General features: G+C 54.1%; 1 protein-coding gene across 2 annotated transcripts in view; it reads right to left on the bottom strand.

Moving 5' to 3' along the window:
- The window catches only part of SHISA6 (shisa family member 6), a 231736-nt gene extending 215266 nt beyond the window's left edge, over positions 1-16470 (bottom strand). For both annotated transcript variants that reach the window (XM_031467604.2, XM_064495270.1), the window contains exon 1: positions 15830-16470. In XM_031467604.2, the coding sequence (XP_031323464.2) occupies positions 15830-16470 (641 nt within the window). The remainder of the gene's footprint in view (positions 1-15829) is intronic.
- Between the last annotated feature and the right edge of the window lie 2115 nt (positions 16471-18585).

Raw genomic sequence — 18585 nt, 5'->3', positions numbered from 1 at the left:
CAACTAGTCAGTGAGTGGTTCCGGTCAAGATCAATTATTACTCACTTAAGACTTTGGTTACTGTTGTCAGTGATCCCAAGGAATGAAAGTGCGTCTGAATTTCCTTGAGTGTTGAGTTATCTCAACACCCGTAGGGACCAAGTCCGGTCAACAATTTGATGTGTTGCCAACCACATTCAAGACATGAAATCTTTTGTAAAAAGGCAGTAGAAAGATAAACACAACCTTGTTTGTAACAACAAAACCTTTTATAACATTGCTTCATAGTCTTGCCAGCTTGGGAAATCAAAGGCTATAATTTACGGAGCTGGTACTATGGGCCAGACAGAGTGCTAAACTCTGTCATGCGTTATCTTATACAATCCTCAAAACGACCTCATACAGTAGGTGCTATCAGTAACCACATCGTACTGATGAGAAAACTAAGTCTTTGAGAGGTTAGATATCTTGCCTGAGGCCACACAGCTAGTAAGTGGTAAATCCAGATATCAAACATAAGTAGGTTAAACTACAGAGACTGACTTTATATCACTGAATTATCCATTCCCCCGTTTGTCTGCATATCCATCCATCCATCCATCCTATACACCGTCCATCCACCCAAATATCAATCCATCCAATCCTCCATCCATCTTTCCTTCCAATCCTCCATCCACTTACTTACTTTTATTTTTTCACCTGCTATGTTCCTGCAACGGTCTCTGAACACAAAATTGTACAGTATGTTCAATCTTTACCAGAAAAACCTCCCCAGACAGAACTCAGCGGCCACCCAACTGCCCATCTCTATTCACCTTAGTGAGTCACCAACAACACGGCTGTGAAAGCTTTCACACTGTTTTAGCAAACTTCCATCAAGTGAAATTCTGAGTAGAACACCAATAAACTTCATTAGCACCCCCGCTCTGCACGAGGCCAGAGTAAGAGCCAGAGCCCCGCTCTCCCGAGCTCCTGCCCTCTCTCTCCATCCAGCAGCCCCTGGACTTCACGGAGTTTCCAAGTTTGAAAACAAATGTGGCCAGACAGTGCCAGATAAAAAACCTGGAATTGTTTTGTCCCCATCTTCACTCATTGAGCAGAGAGTAAAACTTAGGTTCCCCTCAAATTAGGTGGGGAACCTAGAAACCCTTAGCTGATAAGTCTTTTCGATCTCAATAACAAGGCTCTCCATAAAGACCCCGTGGACATCTCTGCTCATTAATGTGGAACAAGTGGAAACCAGCCTTCACCACACACATGCCGCGGGAGGGGGAAAATAAGTCAAGCTGGTGTTCGGTGAGTTTTTCTGTGCCAAGAACAAGGCAAGCTGGAGAGCTAAAAGCCCTAATCAGGACCCTTCTCTTTGCGGGAGGAGCAGGGAGAAATGCATGCTGGCGAGTAGGTATGATAAAAGGCCAAACAGATGAACTCTTCCATGAATAAGCTGTTCTGCTTAATGTTTTTATTCCTAAGGACTAATGAGAACACTTTAGGTCTTGAAGAATTCTCTAACAGCATTCCTGCCTAATGAAGTAGAGTATACTGAATACGATTACTTTTTTTTTTTTTTAAGAGTGCAAGGTTCTTCCATGAGAGGGCCACCAATCCCATCTTCAGTTCTCCTCCCAGAAAAAAACTAAGTGAAATGTAGATAATCTAGGAAAGGGAACTTCTACAAAAACTGCAGAACCAACCATGGAGATTCTGATAGCTACTTCTTTGGCATTTCTCCTAAAACCAGAGTTGGACTACACCCCAGCTGAATGAACAGCCCCCTGTCAAATGCCGGATGCCAGTTATTTGAGTCCCGGATGACCGAGCTCTCCGTTGACACTGACTCTCTGGGAACAGCTGGCGTCCTCTCTAACCTCGTCCTCCTGCCGACCCACTGGGCAGTCGGGGCGCTTTTTTTCTCTGTGACATGCACTCCCGGACAATGGAAGTAAACATATTTTTAATAGACACAGACCAAGGAGAATGGCTTAATTTAGTCCTCCTTTTCCCCGGTTCTCTCACAGTCCACTTGAAAAACACAGCTGCCGGCTTTGTGCGCACACAAGACCGCTCTCCTCAAACAGAGAGGCTCCGAATGGATGTGGAGATCTCCTTTGTTGTGATAACAATGTTCGTGCATCTGCACAGAGCCGTTCTGCAGGTCCGAGTTGTCCCCGGCACAATCAGAATTCATCACGGCCAGTACACACGGCCGAACTCGGCCAGGGAGGGCTGGGCCTGCCGGCTGCATTACCCGGGCAGGCGGGGCTGGTCCCTGCCTCCTGACAGGCGCCTGCCCCTCGATGACTCCCCACGAGCTAGACAGAGCCAGTATGCATTCCCGGGGGCCCCAGTGCATCCCTAACAGCATCTTCTCCACATGCGCCATTCCTTGCCAGACGCATCCTGTGAAACTCTACCCAGGCCTGGGAAATTCGGGAGCATCCACACCAAGGCTAGCCTTCTCAGAAATATTTGGATTGTCTGTCTGAGGACGAATCGAAGCTCCGGACGTGCCTAGGGCAGCTACCGTCCGGGACTGGGGAAACAGAAGTGCTCCCGGGACCCGCCAGCAGGCCCGCCAGGGCAGCCAGGTGGCGGATGAGTGAACAGATGCGCCTGCTGCCACTGGTGCTGTTGGTGCCGCTTCCTGACGTGCTTCAGGCACCGACCTACGTCTAAGTGGAGGCAGGATGAAGGCGGCAGAGCCTCCTGGCTCAGCATGGAGGTTCCAGACCCAGGGTACCTGGGTTGGAATTCTGGTCGCCTAGGAAATTGGTGATCACTAGCTAGCTACTCAAGTGCCCTGTGGTTCTGTGTCCTTATTGGAAAAATAAGGTCAAAATAATAAGGCCAAAAATGATGTCTACCTCTTTGGGTTGCTATGAAGATTAAATGAGTTCATGAGCGTAGAGCACTTAGAACAGAACCTGGCACCTTGTAATCACTACATAAATATCTGATTGATAAATCAATCCAAATGCAACCTCCCAGTGCCAGCCGGCAGGACCACAACAGAAGGACGCGCCCACAGAGGGAAGAGGGGGTCCTGGAGGGCGGGCTCAGCGCCGGACGGCAAAGCGCCTGGTGTGCGGAGCGAGCCACGCGGCACAGCCGTGGCTGTGGGTCGCCCCAGAAGGGACCGCCTACATCCCACAGCTCCCACCCAGGCCTAAGGACATAACTGCATCTGCTCACACGCTGAACCCTCAACTTGGACTTTGAGAGCCAAGTGCAAAGAGAGTGTCTGTTTGCTCCTTTCTGCAAGGTCACCACAAACCACGCAAGGAAGCTTTGAGATAAAAAGCAAAGAGAGTCACAACATGAGCAAAACTGATCGGGATTCTTACAGGGCATCACAAGGCAAATGGGTCAAATGGGCCCGGGCAGCATTTTCTGCAAAGGATTCAGGTTTTTTTTTTTTTCCTTCATTCTTCCTACCACCCTTCTTCTTTCTTTTCTTTCTTCTTTTTCTTTTTCTTCCTTCTTTCCTTCCTCTCTTCTTTTCTCTCTCTCTCTCCCCTCCAATCCCTCTCTCTATATATATATTTATTGAAGTATGGTCAGTTCACAACATTGTGTCAATTTCTGGTGTACTTGCCCTCCTTCTTTAAAAAAAAATGATAAACATTATTGTCATTTCCCAGCTCAAGTACCTTCACATCAATGCAACTACTGAAAGAGTGGGGGACACCAAAGAAACACCCCCACCACTTTAATTAATTGTCATTCATTCATTCAACTGTATTTACTGAACACCTGCTTCTTGCCAGGCACTGCTCTAGGCACTGGAATAGAGGTGTGAACAAAACAGACAAACAGGTATGTCCTCTTGACGTCACGGTGGGGGAGATGGATTGGTGCCTAGGGCTGGAGACCCAAAAAACAAAACAAAAAATTCTTTAGATGTTTGAACTGTGTCTGAATGACTGAAACCTGCCTGTGGCTCTTGGCAACATCACTTGTCGTTCTGCTATAGAATTACAACCCCGTTTCCACGTGGACAACCTTTACACGGGTATGAAGCCTTGACACCATGTCTCGTGAGAAACCAACTTGTAACCACGGGTGTTAATCCAGGAGAAAGGAAGACTGAAGGTGGCCTTGAGTGCCACCTTCAAGGAGATGTTCTTCTGTCTCACAGAAGAAAGGACACACTCCCTCTGGGTTGCTCTGGTGGGCAGACCTCATGCCAGGGAAGGCAATATTGAGACTTAACTGGAATTGTAACTAAAGGACAGAACGGACCACCCACAGTGGGAGGAGGAGCCCCAGATCTAGGTGCACATGGGAGAGAGGAGGGGGATCTGGCACCCCGAGAGAGAGGCACTAAAACACCCCCGAGTCCCTTTCAACCAAGAGAGTCTCTGAGTTGAAGATGACAGAGACCAGCATTCCCATGAGGCCGTTTGCAGAGAGAACTCTTATATGAATGGAGTATGTAAGGAAAGCGTGCCCCAGGGCTTTTGCACTTGAAAGGACAGATGTAGACTCTGGTTTCCCGAGCCTCCCAGGTGTGCTGAGATCAGAATGGGCCAGAGAAGAACACGCATCTACAACTTGGTAACCCCTAGCCCACAGCAGGGCCAACAGACCAGAGAGGGGCCAAGGACTCACCCAAGGTCATGGGCACAGAAACGGACAGAAGTTCTGAGAAGCCCGCCTCCTATCTCAGATAATGCTCTAAGGCAGGGGACGACGGATGACGGCCTCCAAGAGTGAGAGAAAGGGGGCTTCTCTAGGGGTCCCTGGAGAGCCACAGAAGCAGGTAAAGAGAGGGAGGTCACTGTCCCTGTCTGTGATGTGTCTAAGTGCCTCCTGTCCCATCCCTCACTGCGTGCGATGCCGTCTCGCCCATCCAATCAGTGGTGTTGGGGACCGTGATGCGGGGAACAGGCAACAGAGAAAGAACAGAGGGAGCAAAGAAAGAGATCTGTGTCCTCTGCTCTCCCAGAGGCAGGGCCAGCCATCCTAACTCTGCCCCAGGTTCCCAAGCTCGTGTGCCCAGCCGGTCATCCCGTGGTAAGATGGAACGAGGCGAGTCCTGGGCACTGGCATCGTCCATCACAGAATTCTCAAGGCCGCAAGTGAGAGAGTTTCTGGATTCTAAAAACTCGGGGAAATACAAAAGAAAAGAAACAAAGAAGAGGGGAAATGAGCAGGAGCCCCAGAGGGAATTAAAAAGGGAATTTCGAAGCAGCCTACAGTCAAGCATCACCAATTCGGCAGAAATGGGGCCGGCTAATCCCAATAAATAAAGCAGACGTGGAAATTATAAAACATTTTAAAGGAAACGCATTTTTACTGCTTCCTGGGCCATTGCAGGATTACAAACTAGGCTAAAAAAAAAAAAAAAAAACCCTGATCTTTGGGAAGCTACTTTATTGAATAGACAAGAGTGATTTGTCATTAGCATGCCAATTGTCCACGGAGGAGCCTGCTTGAAAACAGTCTGCCTTTCCCCACGGTGTATGCGCCCCACACCGTCCCCGCAGTCTTGTCTGAGCTATTAATCTGTTCATCACAGCTTTTTATCAGGCAGAGAAAAGGAAGGCAACTTCGCTGAGGTCCAATTTGGATAAATTTTGAATTAGCAGAACCGGAATCGATGCAGCTTAATGAAGTTACAGCGGGACAAATTCAAGAAGGAGAGCCAGAGGGGAGTTGAAGGAAGGGGAACTAACTCAACAGACGTGACGAGGAATCAAAAGAAAGACAGATGGAGAGAGAAGCACCCGTGGACAAAGACACCGAATGGAACAAGAAGGAACATTTTAATGATGTGACTTAAAAGAGAGACAGAGAGGCGACAGTTCTTCCGCGAGAAGCTGGGTTCCCTTCGCGCATGCTCGGGGTGGGGAGGAGGCGCTGGCACAGAGGTGGGTAAGAAGCTGGCTGCTGTCGCTCCGACAACAGAGAAACAGAAGAGCTGCATTTTCTGTGACGTCCCAGAGCGGGAACAGCCCCTGAGCCTACGGGATAGCACCCCTGGGAAACTTCAGGCAAATTTCTCAGGATGTTGTAAGAAGTCCAAAAGGGAGGCTGGAATCCAGATTCTTCCGAAAGTTCTGGAGCAATCTCAGTTCTCAGACTGGGCTTCCTGCCCTCTCACTTGGGGAGGTGGGTTAACACGAGCCCGCCCTCAGACACAGCTGCCCAGACGTGGGCGTCACCGAGGCCAGAGTTCCCTACAGATGGGACCTGAGGCTGATCCTAGGATAGGGGGAGAGAAGCTCTCCTGGCAACAGCTTCTTTGTTATGATGGGGTTCGGCCCCCTTCCTGCCCGAGCCCTGGGAGTGGCGGTGGGGATCTGTGTTCCCTGGACCTGAGAAGGGAGGGGACGGATGGGCTCTGGACATACTCCTGCTCCTCCCCGCACCAGCACACCCTCTCAGCGCTCAAACCCCTCCTCGCTGGAGCAGCAGGACGGAAGGAGGAGAGGAGAATTGACTGTCTGGGTGGGAAGCATCCTTCCCAGAAGAGGACATTTGGCTAAGGGAACCACAACTGTGTCCAGAGGACAGATGTCCCAAGTAATGAGACTTTAATGCCGGAGCTAATGGGAACAGTACACGAGACCAAGTGCCAAAAAAGCGAGGAATAACGACAGTGTTTGTGAAGCCGGCGGAAAGCAGCGGCTTCTCTCCCGGACGCTGGGGAACAGGGCCAAGCCTGTAGCCACCCAGAGCCTGGCTGCAACTCAGTCTCCAGGCGTCTCGGGATGGGGACAGTGGCTCTGGGCAGGGAGGATCGAGGGCTTTCCTGCCCCTCTGACCAGGATGGGGGCTGGAAACAGGGCTCAGGACCTGCATGTCCGCACACCCACATCCCTCAGATGCTCAGAGACCTCTGCACTGGAGCTGCAGACCAGGGAGTGTGAGCCCCGCCACGGACCCCCACCATGGCCGTGAGCATCACCACCACCGGCTGCAAAGGCCGGAACTTGAGAGCAAGTCCCAGGGCTCCTTCCTTTTCGTGTGCTTTTCAGGATAGGGAGTTTGAGGGCACAAGAAGCAGAGGAACGCGGGGAAAGAGCAAGGAATGAGGAGGCAGGGCTCAGAGAATCAAGACACAAAGAACAGAAGCAGAGCAGGGAAGCAGAGGCGAGATGGCCAAAACCCTGGGTCCGGTGTGCACCGTGCGGACATTATAAATGGGGCAGGGACGGGCGCTGTGATACACAGAGCTGTGCCAGTAATTCAAGCTGAGAAGGGCCCAACATCCGTCCCCTCGTCCCCAAGTTGCTTCTTTTCTCTAGCGTCCGGTGACTCTCGGGAGCTAGGACTCGGTGCAGAACTGCCCTGAGGTCCTTTCAATACTGTTTGCTGGGGGAGGTGGTTTTTTCAATTAAAATCAGGGTGCTCTTGTTTGTTTGTCTTTATTTCACACTTTCCTTGTATTGCCTTCACTATCCTCCGCCAATATACTCCATCCTTGAAGAGGAGCCCTTCCGCTGCCCTGGGTGCCTTCGTGCCCCGTATGCAGTACAACCGAGGCCTCCAGCCAGGCTCCAAGGTACGCTGGTCCGAAGGTCACTCATCCTCCTGTCCCTTATAGTGACAGCACTTCCCGGGGCACAGGCAGGTGGGTCTTCGCTTTCTCCAGTGATCCAGTACCACTGACCTGTTTACATTTGGGGAAGTGAGAACCAGCTGCCTTTTTGGCCCCCAAAGGAGATGGAGACCGGCAATGGACTAGCTGTGTCACCCTGAGCAAGTTACTAAGCCTCTTTGAGTGGATTTTGTCATCTGCTAAGCGGGCAGAAGACTCGGGGTGGCGGAAGGATGCAGTGAGATGCTGGGTGCAGCACAGGCCCCGGAGAAGGAGCTCCTTCGAGTGTTTCCCTATCACCCTCCCTGCTTCACCCATGTGACCTTGAGTCCACATCTGACTGAGCTCAGAGGTTCTCCTCAACACTGGCTTCCCAGAGTGACAGGTGATGGGGCTGTGCAAACTCCTGGGAGACAGGGTTCCCCCTTCCTGACATCTGCGCAGAGGGAGGGGGCTGCTCAGCCCCAGAGCAGGTCCGACTCCTCCCAGAGTGTTCGAGAGTGACCTTCAGGGGGCAGCAGGGCCAGAGGCTCTGCCCCGGCCCAGCCCCTCACCACCCACAGCTGCACAGCCCGCCGTTCCCCAGCACCAAAGAGGAGCAAGAATTGGCCACAACTGTTGCACCTGGTGGCCCCTTGTCACCTGCCCTTAAACTCGGCCTGCCCCACCCTCGCTCCATGTCTGTGATCAACCCGTTGAATGAATGCACTTTTGGGGGGGGGGGGGAGTCTGGGGAGGCACAGCCAATGTGAGTGAGGAGTCTACCGGCAATTCTCAGAGGCCATGGCATTCAGCTGGAGAGGAGGGAGGGCACCTGGCCGTATGCATCCCAAACACATCAGGTCCCTTTACCCTCAGAATCAGATGCGGAATCTCAGTTGAGCTGTCTGCTACTAGCTCATTCAGAAACGTAGGACATTCTTTTTTTTTTTTTTTTTTTTTAACACTTTCTGGGCCGTTATGTGGGCCATTTTCTGCATATTGAACCCCTTCTTTTCCCTTCTCTCCCGGCTCCTCCACTGTCTGCCGGACACACTGCTAGAGCATGAAGCTGATTTTCCTAAGGCCGGTAATTATCCTTCCACGTGGCAGGGACCCCTTCCTAGCAGTCATACGGAGTGCAGGACTCTGAGCTGCAGGGCCCTCATCCAGAAGTGGGACGCCGCTTCTGTGCACCTGCCTTTGGAGGCAGCCGCTGCCGCTCCTGGGACGGAGGTCCCCTTCCTGGAAGCACTTCCCTTCTGATGAATAACCAGCCGAGCACCTACTTCATTCATCGGCCTCAGCCCCACGGCAGAGCTGCTTACAAGACTCACATCTACCCTGGGGTATAAAAAAGCACTACCGGAAAGTCTAAACGACACACACAGGCTCTGAAAGCACCTCCAGGAGAGGAACAGCAGCAACACTTTCTGGGGAAGAATCAGTGTGTGGCCTCCCGAGGTGACTGCTCAGAAGGACGACACATTAGGACACATACATCCTGGTTCTTTCAAAGGAGGAATTGGGCACCGTGCAGGCAAAAGCCCCAGACAGCATGCCACAGAGGTTAACTTCACGTAATGATGGGACCCAACCTTCCAGATTCATTAGCCATCCTCCATAAAGCTTCTCTTGACCCCTCATCTGGCATCCACCTTGACCCTGTGGTACCTCAGCCCAGAGCGGGGAAAGGGCAGGACGGGCACCAGTAAACACGCTTCTGTGGGTTACAGCGCTGTCATACGCAGGGGCCAGACTGCAGGACAAACCTGGAATCACCTACACTCGGAGCCACAGGATGCTGGAGAGCTCCAGTATCTGGAAAAGCTGAAACCCATAGACCTGGTTGGTTTCAGCATCCCCACCCATCTCTGGGGGAAGAGACGGAGCATTCACTGTCCATATTGGTTTTTTTTTTTGAAGCATAGTCAGTTTACAATGTTGTGTGTCAATTTCTGGTGTACAGCACAATACTGTCCATATATCTAATTACAGATCTCTGCCCATAGTTTTGTCCAGTGACCCATTGCCTGGTTCACAACTCTTTGGCTTGTGTCATTTTCCTTCTTCAAACAGTCTGTGTTCCTCAGCTCTTATGAAAGGATAATGATAATAATAACCTTAGATCAGGAATTTCCAAAGGAATGCGGAGAAACTGCAAAGGACTGGGGGAGGGTCAACGGAAATCATCTTAGTGGATGGAAAAGCTGAGTGAGAAAGGGCTGGAAAAATGCAGGGGAGCAGGGGAAGGGAGAAGACTGTCACTCATGTCTCTAAACATCTGAAAGTCATTTGGCAATGACTGGGAAACATGTAGGTAAAGCAAAGCAGAATGGATTTCCATCGGGCAAGAGGACGAGGCTGAGTGGTACTGTGAAGAGAGTGCTGGCCCAGGACTCTGGCTTCCAGTCCAGGACCACTCACCCCCTTGCTGGGGACCCTGGCAGCGTCCTCCGGCCTCCCTGGGAGTTCAGTTAAATGACTTGCCTGCGATACAAATTCTATGGTTCTCTAATGGACCACAGATAGATAATAGAAAGTCCTCTTCTGTCTGTTCAGAACATTTTGGTTTTACTTCTAGAAATTAAAAAAAAAAAAAAAGATAATGGAAGAGTATCTGAAAAAAATATATATTAATATATTTAATTATATATATGTATGTATATAGATAACTGAAATACTTTGCTGTACACCTGAAACCAACGTTGTATATCAATTACTTTTCAATTAAAAAAAACAAAACTAATAAATAAATAAATCAACACGCAAGGTTAGCAATCTGTCCTGAATGGGATGAAATAAGCCTGCTCAAGGTCTGCAAAGGGACTGAGACCCTCTGAGGGGTCGCTGGTAAACCCCCCCCCCCACCAAGCCCTCTTCCTGGTTGGCAACATCTGACAAAAAAGATGCTGGAAATGTGGAGTCATAAATGGGACTCAGGGAAAATAATGGGTAGGAGTTTCCTAAGATAGAGCAAAGAGTGGGGAGAAAAATCACAGCAGAGGGTTCTTTAAAAATGAATTTAACCTAGGCTGTAATACAATCAGTCAGAGCCCCCTCCCCGATCACCAGTCTGAGGCATTCTAGACACTAGCATATTCGAGCCACAACTTCATGGCTCCACAGGGTACAGATTGTCAAGGGAATATAACCAGCATTGGAAGACAAAATGCACTTGAATTCACCCTAATTTCAAAAATAGATTGTGCAGGACTTGGAATGGCGGGGAGAGGGCAGAGATGGCAGAAGGGGATCCCCAGCGGCCGGCCGGGAGCTGGGTGCTCGTTCCAACAAGCAGTGGGGATTCTCACTGACTGCAGAGGAGTCAGGACGTTAAGATCTCACCGTGACCCTGCCAGGCCCTGGAGAATCAGGCAGTGGAACTGGGAGGATGAAGCCTCTTTCCCTGTTTTCCCTTCCCTTCCAGTCCCAGGGCATGACTGTCTGGGACTAGCCAATCAACCTCCTTCAGTCGGCTCACTTTTTCAGCTGTCTTAACCACTGTTTCCTGCACAGCCGATCTGAATCGACTGCACAGTCACTCCGATCTCTCATTAAAACAGGCTGAAAACAATGCACCAGACCTTCTCCTCCTGTGTCTTGTCAGCCTAGAACTGGGGCTAAACTCTTAGCATCTCAGCAGCAGATTCCTCCAAAGGACTGTGCTCTGAGCCTGGGGCAGGGCTGGAGGCAGGAAAAGGGGACAGATGTGCATGCCTTCTAGGGCTGGGGTCAGGTGCAAGAGGCCAGGAAGACAGTAAGCAATATTCTGAGGAGAATGGTCCAAGTACAGGGACTGTTGCATGGCTGACCTGCTAAATCAATAACCCATAATGAAAAAGAGTATGAAAAGGAATATGTGTATGTATACATATATATACGTAAGGTATGACTGAATCACTCTGCTGTACACCAGAAACGAACACAGTATTGTAAAGCAACTAGACTTCAATAATTTAAAAAAAAAAGAAGAATGAACTCTGCTTAGCCTCAGGTCAAAGGTAACATACACTTGATAGGCTGTTTTACAGTTTGAAAGGTTCCTTGCCCACAGCAGGCAGGCAGGGTTCATCTGCTGAATGAATGTTTATGCCTGTAGCTAAAGGATCTGGGCAATGCCGTCCACTTTGTTCCTTTTACTACTTTGGCTTCTTTCTGTCTTCCTGGTGTCCTCCCCAGCTCCTTCCTCCACAAGCCTTCTTAAATTCTTCCACAATTTCATCGCTTTCCCTCCATGCATTTTTTTTCTCACTCAAAGAAAATGGAAAACATGCAAGCTTAAGACCTTCAGTCCAAGGCAAGATGCTTTTTTTTCTTTCTTTCTTTCCAATTGCTATATTTGAAGTAAAAAAAACAAGTTGACTCTCTGTTTACATCAACTCATTACATGGAGCCCACGGTGCTTCAAAAATGGAGTGTTTGGTGTGGTCTGACAACTCACTGCCCAGGAACCTAGGAGGAGAACTCACTAAATCAGCCGGCAAAGTGGTCCTGCTACCGTGGTGGTGCGGTCTCTGAGGACAAAACAGAGCTCTCTGGGTCCGTATTTAATTTCTGGAGGGAGGAAAGGTAGAACAAAGTGCTCCCTTGATGTTTCTAGAAATAAGCAGAGGAACCCAAAGATGAAGGCCCCTTTTGACGGCTATCAGGGGCGCCTTCTTAATGCTCTGCCTTTTCCCTAATAACGTCAGCTTGAGTTTTTCTTCCCACAGGCCTCTGTCCACCCCTATCCCAGCCCTGAATTCCTCCATCCATCCATCCCTGTGCAAGCAGTGGGAGGACCCCGGGCACCTCTGGCCTCACCAACTGCATCTACAGCATCCTAATAGCTTCCTGGCCCATCTGTTAATTAGCCGTTTTAAAAAAAGCCACACGGTTCCTCCCTCGGAATGATTCTCATCTCCAAGACGCTAATGAATCAACACAGGGTGAGGAGGGAGGAACAGGTCTGAATGTGAGATGGCTGGGATGGAACTGAGTGTTGACAGGAAGCCCGTCTCAGAGGCCATGTCCTGAGCAGGGCCCCGGCCCTTGGAGGACCGGGCAGCCCCTCCCTGAACAAACAGCCCCAGGGAAGCACTGCAGAAGCTGGTCAGGAAACACTGAAATCGGTGGACGCCTGTGGTCCAGCCTCCCCTGGGGCAAGTGAAAAGAAGGGCCATGGGAGGTAGAGATCCTGGTGGGAAATGGGGTTCCGGTTGGAAAGGTGGGCACCGGACGTCCAGGGCTCTCCAGATCCAGAGCCTGGCTTTGCCTTTGGTCCCTCTGGCCCCCTCCTTCCCCTCCCTGGGGTCCAGCTGAGCGTCTGGGCTCCTGGGCTCTGATGTGAGAGTCCTAAAGGGCTGAGAGTTCCCCCCACAGACACTGACTCCTCACACAGTAACGGGTGGCAAGGTCTCCTCAGTTCAGGAAAAGACTAACAAATCTGTTCTTTGCTGCAGGGGCTCGAGAGGTTAGAGGAAGCCCTGCCCCAAGGGGTGAGTACAGGGTAGGTGGAGGGCTGGCCAGGCTCAGATGGATGCCAGAGAAGGCAGGCAGCTCGTTCTGGGGCGGCAATCTTCCTCTCACCCTTCTAACCCTTCCCAGCTCTCCCTCTCCGTGAGTCCTCCCTCCCACTCAGCCCGTTTGCCCAGCTACCGTCCTCACAGAGGATCACACGCTGGAATGAGCTCTTTGCCTTTGCTGAACTGTCTCAGAATATGTAACCGAGTGCACGTCTGTTGACCTCGGAAGAGTGTACCTTCCTCCTCCTCCACTTTCCCTGGGGAGAACTCGTTAAGGTGTGACTGTTTATCTCCTCCTCCATCGCTCTCTCTTTTTCCCTACCCCAGTTCTCCAACAGGACAATTTGTACCAAAAACTCCCTGGAACAGCAAGCAGCGACCTCTGAGGCGTGGGCAAAGTGAGAGAGGGGTGGCACCACAGACACCTGGTGCGGGGTGTTGGGGCAGCTCCTGCAATGCACACACATTCACCCCAACATGCCTCGGAAGGGAGAGGTCGAGGGGGGGTACCGCTGTGCCTGAGTTACCCAAGATCGGAAAGGAAGTTTCCCTGACCTGCCCAAGGTCACTCGGGGAGTGTCCTAGGTCAATGTCTCAGCCTCTGTCCCCTCCCCCACGCCCCAAACACAGAGACAGGCTTTGTCCCCTACCTAACAAGCATCAATATGATGGTTTCCAAAGCACTGATCAGGCGAGACTGCAGCTGCTGGGAGAGGTGCTGTGAACTGAATAAAATCAGGAGGTGAATTCTAGGGAGAAACATCCCATATTTACATAATGATCTGAGGGCTGAAACTCATTGCCCTTCCTGTGGTTACCTCTCTGTTCCAGCCTCAGAGAGAAAGCACCCCCGTGGCATCACCACTGAGCCGCACACCCTTATACACATTCGTCACCCTAGTTTGGGGTTGACCAGGAGGGTCAGTGACATCTCCAAGGTCACAGTGCATAGAATACAGGCCAGCGCCAGCACCTGGAGACCATCAACATCCTCCCAGGGGATGATGAATAAACTCAGTAGGAAGCGGAGGGCAGGGCAGGCGGGCAGGTCTCACTAAGAGTGCAGAAAAGGGCTAGGAGAAGAGAGAAACCCAAAGAAAGGTTCCTGGGAATCAACCAGCAGGAGGTCATGGCCAGAATGAACGGGGTGAGGAGAGGCCGGAGTGGCAGAAGGTGAAGGTGGACAACCCTGGGGACCTGGCGGCAGGGGCAGAGGGTAAGCACCCACAGGCACTTCCTTCTCTGCTCTCCAAGGTGAGGCAAGAGAGGGTGCCCCGCCAGGACCCGAAGGAAGGGGTGTCCTGTCCTTAGTTTGCTCTCCCTCCCACCTACCCTTTGCTTTTAAGAGCCAGGCCTGATCACAGATCACCGCCCCGATTCCTCCATCAGCTCCCGGCACCAACCGGCCCCAGACTTACTCCCTGAGAGATAAGATGGGGCTGGAGCGGAGGCAATGGCACTCTGGGGTTATTAAGCGAGGATTATAAAGCCATCTCTTTGGGGAAGCACCCAATTCCAGCACCGGAGTTGGTCAATATTCAAGTAGCCACACTCTGTGGACTTGACTCAAAATCCACCAGACTTATTATGTTTTCTCAACACCCACAAGTATCCAGGGAGGAAAAAAAAATCATGCCCAGAAATTTCTATCTGCCTTTCTGTCTCTTCATCAAGGTACAGGTGATTAATGTCCACAGTAGCGAGGGAAGAAGGTTTTCAGGCCAAAAGGATACCAAGCAGAGTGCAGAGATGAGCTAAAGCTGTAAGGCTCGGGGTGGGGGTCTGCTGGGCAAACTCTGAACAGGTGTGTCTGGGGGGTGGTCCCGGGTAATAGGGCAGCACACACATCATGAGCTAGAAATGGAGGCATGTCCTAGGGCAAGGTTTGTTCCTTGAAAGACTTGGCTGAACCACATCCAGGCATTCATCAGCACGAGGGGACTGGGAACAGAGCTGAGTTTGCATCCCTTGGGTGCACCGTTCCCAGAGTTGTAAAGAAAGGCTGGCTTCCTGTTCCCCCGGCTTTGACTCCCTAAGGGGCACACCAGGAGCTAGAGGCAGTCAGGGTGGGAGGCAGTCAGGGTGGAACCACGGGCTACCGTATTTTGAGCCCTGGGCGTAAGTTTTGGTAGGAGGCAGCACTCCCTGCCTCCCTAGTGTAAGCAGTGAAAGATGCCCACCGGGTTTAACACAGCAAGAAGTGTTAACTCAGAGTTCTGCCTGCAGGGTTTAAAAGAACAAGTCCTCCAGCCTCAGCAGGGACGATAAGCGTCCCACTCGGCAGGATGCAACAAAGAGACACCATCTGCCCTTGGTCAAGATGCAATGGGTAAATCTTCATTCCCTCGTACCCCGGAAGACATCCTTTCCTCATCACCCCCTTCTCCAACACAAGGGAACATCCGGTTAAGGCTCTTTTCAGTAAGGTTCCCACATTGTTCAGTTTCCTATGTTGAACCTGACACTCTGGTTTGACTCGGAAAAACCACATAAATAAGAGCTGACACCAAAGTGCCCACATGCCATGAAAACTACACCCCGGACCCCCACCCAGGATTACAGAATTCATAAAATTCTTATACTCAAAACTCATGGACTCCACCACTCTTTACTTTGCCTTGTAAATCGCCCTACCCACCAAAGCGTGTCTTCCCGGGAAAATGGAGAAGAGGGTGCAGAAGGCGCTGGAGTGTTGCCTGTCAAAGAAGGGGGTGGAGGAAGTGAATTACGAGAGCCCAGAGAGAGGGGGTGATGCCCAGAGCGGAGAGGACCGGGAAGCACGTGAAGAGGGCCGAGGCCGCCGGGAGGCCGCTCTCACCTGTGGATGTTCATCTCCCGCGGAGGGCGGTGGGCCTTGTCGTAGGAGACCTTAGCGAAGACGCCGGCCACGATGACGAAGGCGATCACCCCGCAGGTGATGTAGACGGTGAAGTTGGTCTTGTCCTTCTCCGGGTCGTACTTGTTCTCGGGCCCCGGCGACACCACCTTGGTGCTGGGCGTCTGGACCCACACCGGGCTCTGGTAGTTGGTGCACTGGCGCTGGTCCAGCTTCTCGTGGCGCTTCTTGCAGCAGAAGCGATAGTAGCAGGTGCCGCAGCAGTACAGGTAGCCGCTCTCGCTGTTGTTACACTCGAACTCCTTGTCGTACTGGCCGCTCACGTCGTAGTAGCCCCAGCACGTCTCGTAGGTGACGGCCGTGCTGGCCGCCGCCACCGCCGCCGCGGGCTGCCCTCGCCGGCTCCCCGCCTCCGGGACGCCGGGCGCCCGGACGGTGCCGTTCAGCTCGCGGCCGCCCCGGGCCAGGGCGCCCCCGGGCCGCCGGCCCCCGACGGCCGCGGAGCCGGCGCTCAGGGTCCGGTTGGCGGCGCGGCCGCGGGCGCCCTGGGCGCCGGGCAGCAGGTCCAGGGACTCGAGCGAGAGTAGCAGCAGCAGCAGCAGCAGGAGGCGCCGCAGCGCCATGGCGGGGCCGGGCGGGAGGGCGCGGGGAGGCTTCGGCGGCAGGCCGCTCCTCCGGCCGGCCGGGCTCCGAGGGGGCCGCGCGGGCCGGGCTGGCAGCGCGGGGCGGTCAGCGGCGCTGGAGCGATGGCGCCATCGGGGCGCGGGCGGCGGCGGCGGCGGCGGAGCGCGGTGCGCACGGACCTGCCCGGCGCGGGCGGCTCGGGCTCAGGCTGCGCGCCGGCTCCGCGCTCCCCCTGCGGGCTCGGCGCGCCTCCCGGGCAGCCCCATCCCCCGCCGGCGGCGGCGGCGGCGGCGGACCCGCGCGCGGCTCGGCTCAGGCGGGACCCGAAGCGCGGCTCCGGGCGGCGGCGGCGGCGGCGGCAGCGGTGTGGTCCCGTCCGGGCGGGTCCTGCGGGACGAGACGGGGAGCCGGTCACGGGGTGGGGCGACGGGCGCTCCCGGAGCGGGAGGCGGGAGGCGAGCGGCGGGCGGGGAGGGAGCGCGCAGCCCTCGAGGAGCGAGGCTCGGGGCCGGGAGGGGCGAGGAGCCGGCTCCCGAGACGGGGCCCGCCCCCCCCTCCCCCGGGGGCACGGGCCGCCTGCCCCCCGGCCTCCGGCCCCGCAGCGCGCTCCCGCCGCCGCCGCCGCCGGCTCCCCGGGACGGAGCGGGCCGCGGCCGGGGTCCGGCGGCGAGCCGGGGGAACGCGCGGCGCCCGACCTCACTCACTCACCATGCCCGGCTGCGACTGCAGAGGCGGCGGCGCGGCGGCCAGGCGGGAGTGCAGCGGCCGGAGCGAGCGAGCGAGCCGGGAGCCGGCGGCTCGCCGCCTCACTAGTGCCGGAGCGTGTGAGAGAGGAAGCGAGGGAGACACACGCACTCACACCCGCACACGCGGGAGCGCCGCGAGGGGAGGGGACGGCAGGGACGGCGGGGGAGGGAGGGGGAGCGCAGGGGGGCAGCCGCGCCCCGCCGCCCACGTCTACACGCCGGGGCGCCCGGGGGAGGTGGGGCTCCTCTTCGCCGCTCCCCCCTCGCAGCGCGCGAAGCTCCGCGTCACCAAAGCCCAGGACACGGGCTCATCAAAGCGGCAAAGAGGGGGGCCCGGGAGCAAGGCGGGAGTGTCCCCTCTGGAGCTGGCCCGCAGCACGGCCAGATGCCCCCCTGCCGTGGCCGGTGCCACCCCACCCCGATCCCGAGCGGTGCGCGGCTGGAGCGGGAGTTGGGGTATCCGCGAACCTTTGCCTCTCCCTAGTGGCGATGCTTGCAGCGGCGGAGAGCGGTCGGGCCCATTGCTACAGGTTCCTAAACTGAGACCAGGGGTCAAGTGGCTCCTCTGAGGTGACTGGGCTACGGGCGAGTGGGGCCTACGCTCTCCTCCCCTTGGACACTTTGCTCCCCACCCGGCCTCCCACGCGCACACAGGCACAAGACAGTCCCAGCGCTGGAGAGCGCCTCGTTTCCTCCGTCCTTTTCCCAGAGCGTTGGAGACTGAGTGAAAGAAGCTGAGCCTCCGAGATTCAGCTTTGAAATCCCTCCGCAGTAGCTGAAGGGGTGCGGGGCGGGTAGGTGCGTGCAGGGAAGGGGGTTGCCTGCGTGGTTGCCAGTTGGGTCTGAGGAAGGGAGCCCTGGGTCTAACTTTCACAGCCATGAGGCCCCCCGAGGGGGAATTATAATCATGACTTTTGACACGTGTGTGTGTGTGTGTGTGTGTGTGTGTGTGTGTGTGTGTGTGTGTGTGTGTGTGTGTGTTGGGGGGGAAGAGGGGTGGGGTAGAGGGAGTGAGACGGGAAAATGAGAAAAAAAGCAAAGTCCAAAATTCTGCCTCCCATCTTGGCCTTGTGAGCAAGTGCCCAAGGGCTTAGGTTGAAGGCAGGGGATGGGTTGTCAGTGTGTGGGCAGGCTGTCCATTCAGTCCCACCTGTGACCCAAATCAGGGATCCCCTAGGCAGGAGAGTCACAGCGCCTCTTAGAATTCAGGAATGGATAATTTGGAGCTGAAACCCAGATTCTTAAGGCACAAGAGGGAGATCTCTATCCTGGGATGGGAGCGTCACAGACTTCCCTGGCAGCTCCCCACTGGCTACTGTCTCTCCATCCCTGCCTCTCCATCCCTCCCTCCTCCTCTGCACTTCCGCC

Source organism: Camelus dromedarius, chromosome 16 (assembly GCF_036321535.1).
Source record: "Camelus dromedarius isolate mCamDro1 chromosome 16, mCamDro1.pat, whole genome shotgun sequence".
Classification (NCBI taxonomy): domain Eukaryota; kingdom Metazoa; phylum Chordata; class Mammalia; order Artiodactyla; family Camelidae; genus Camelus; species Camelus dromedarius.
This window is presented reverse-complemented; position numbering and strand designations above follow the sequence as displayed.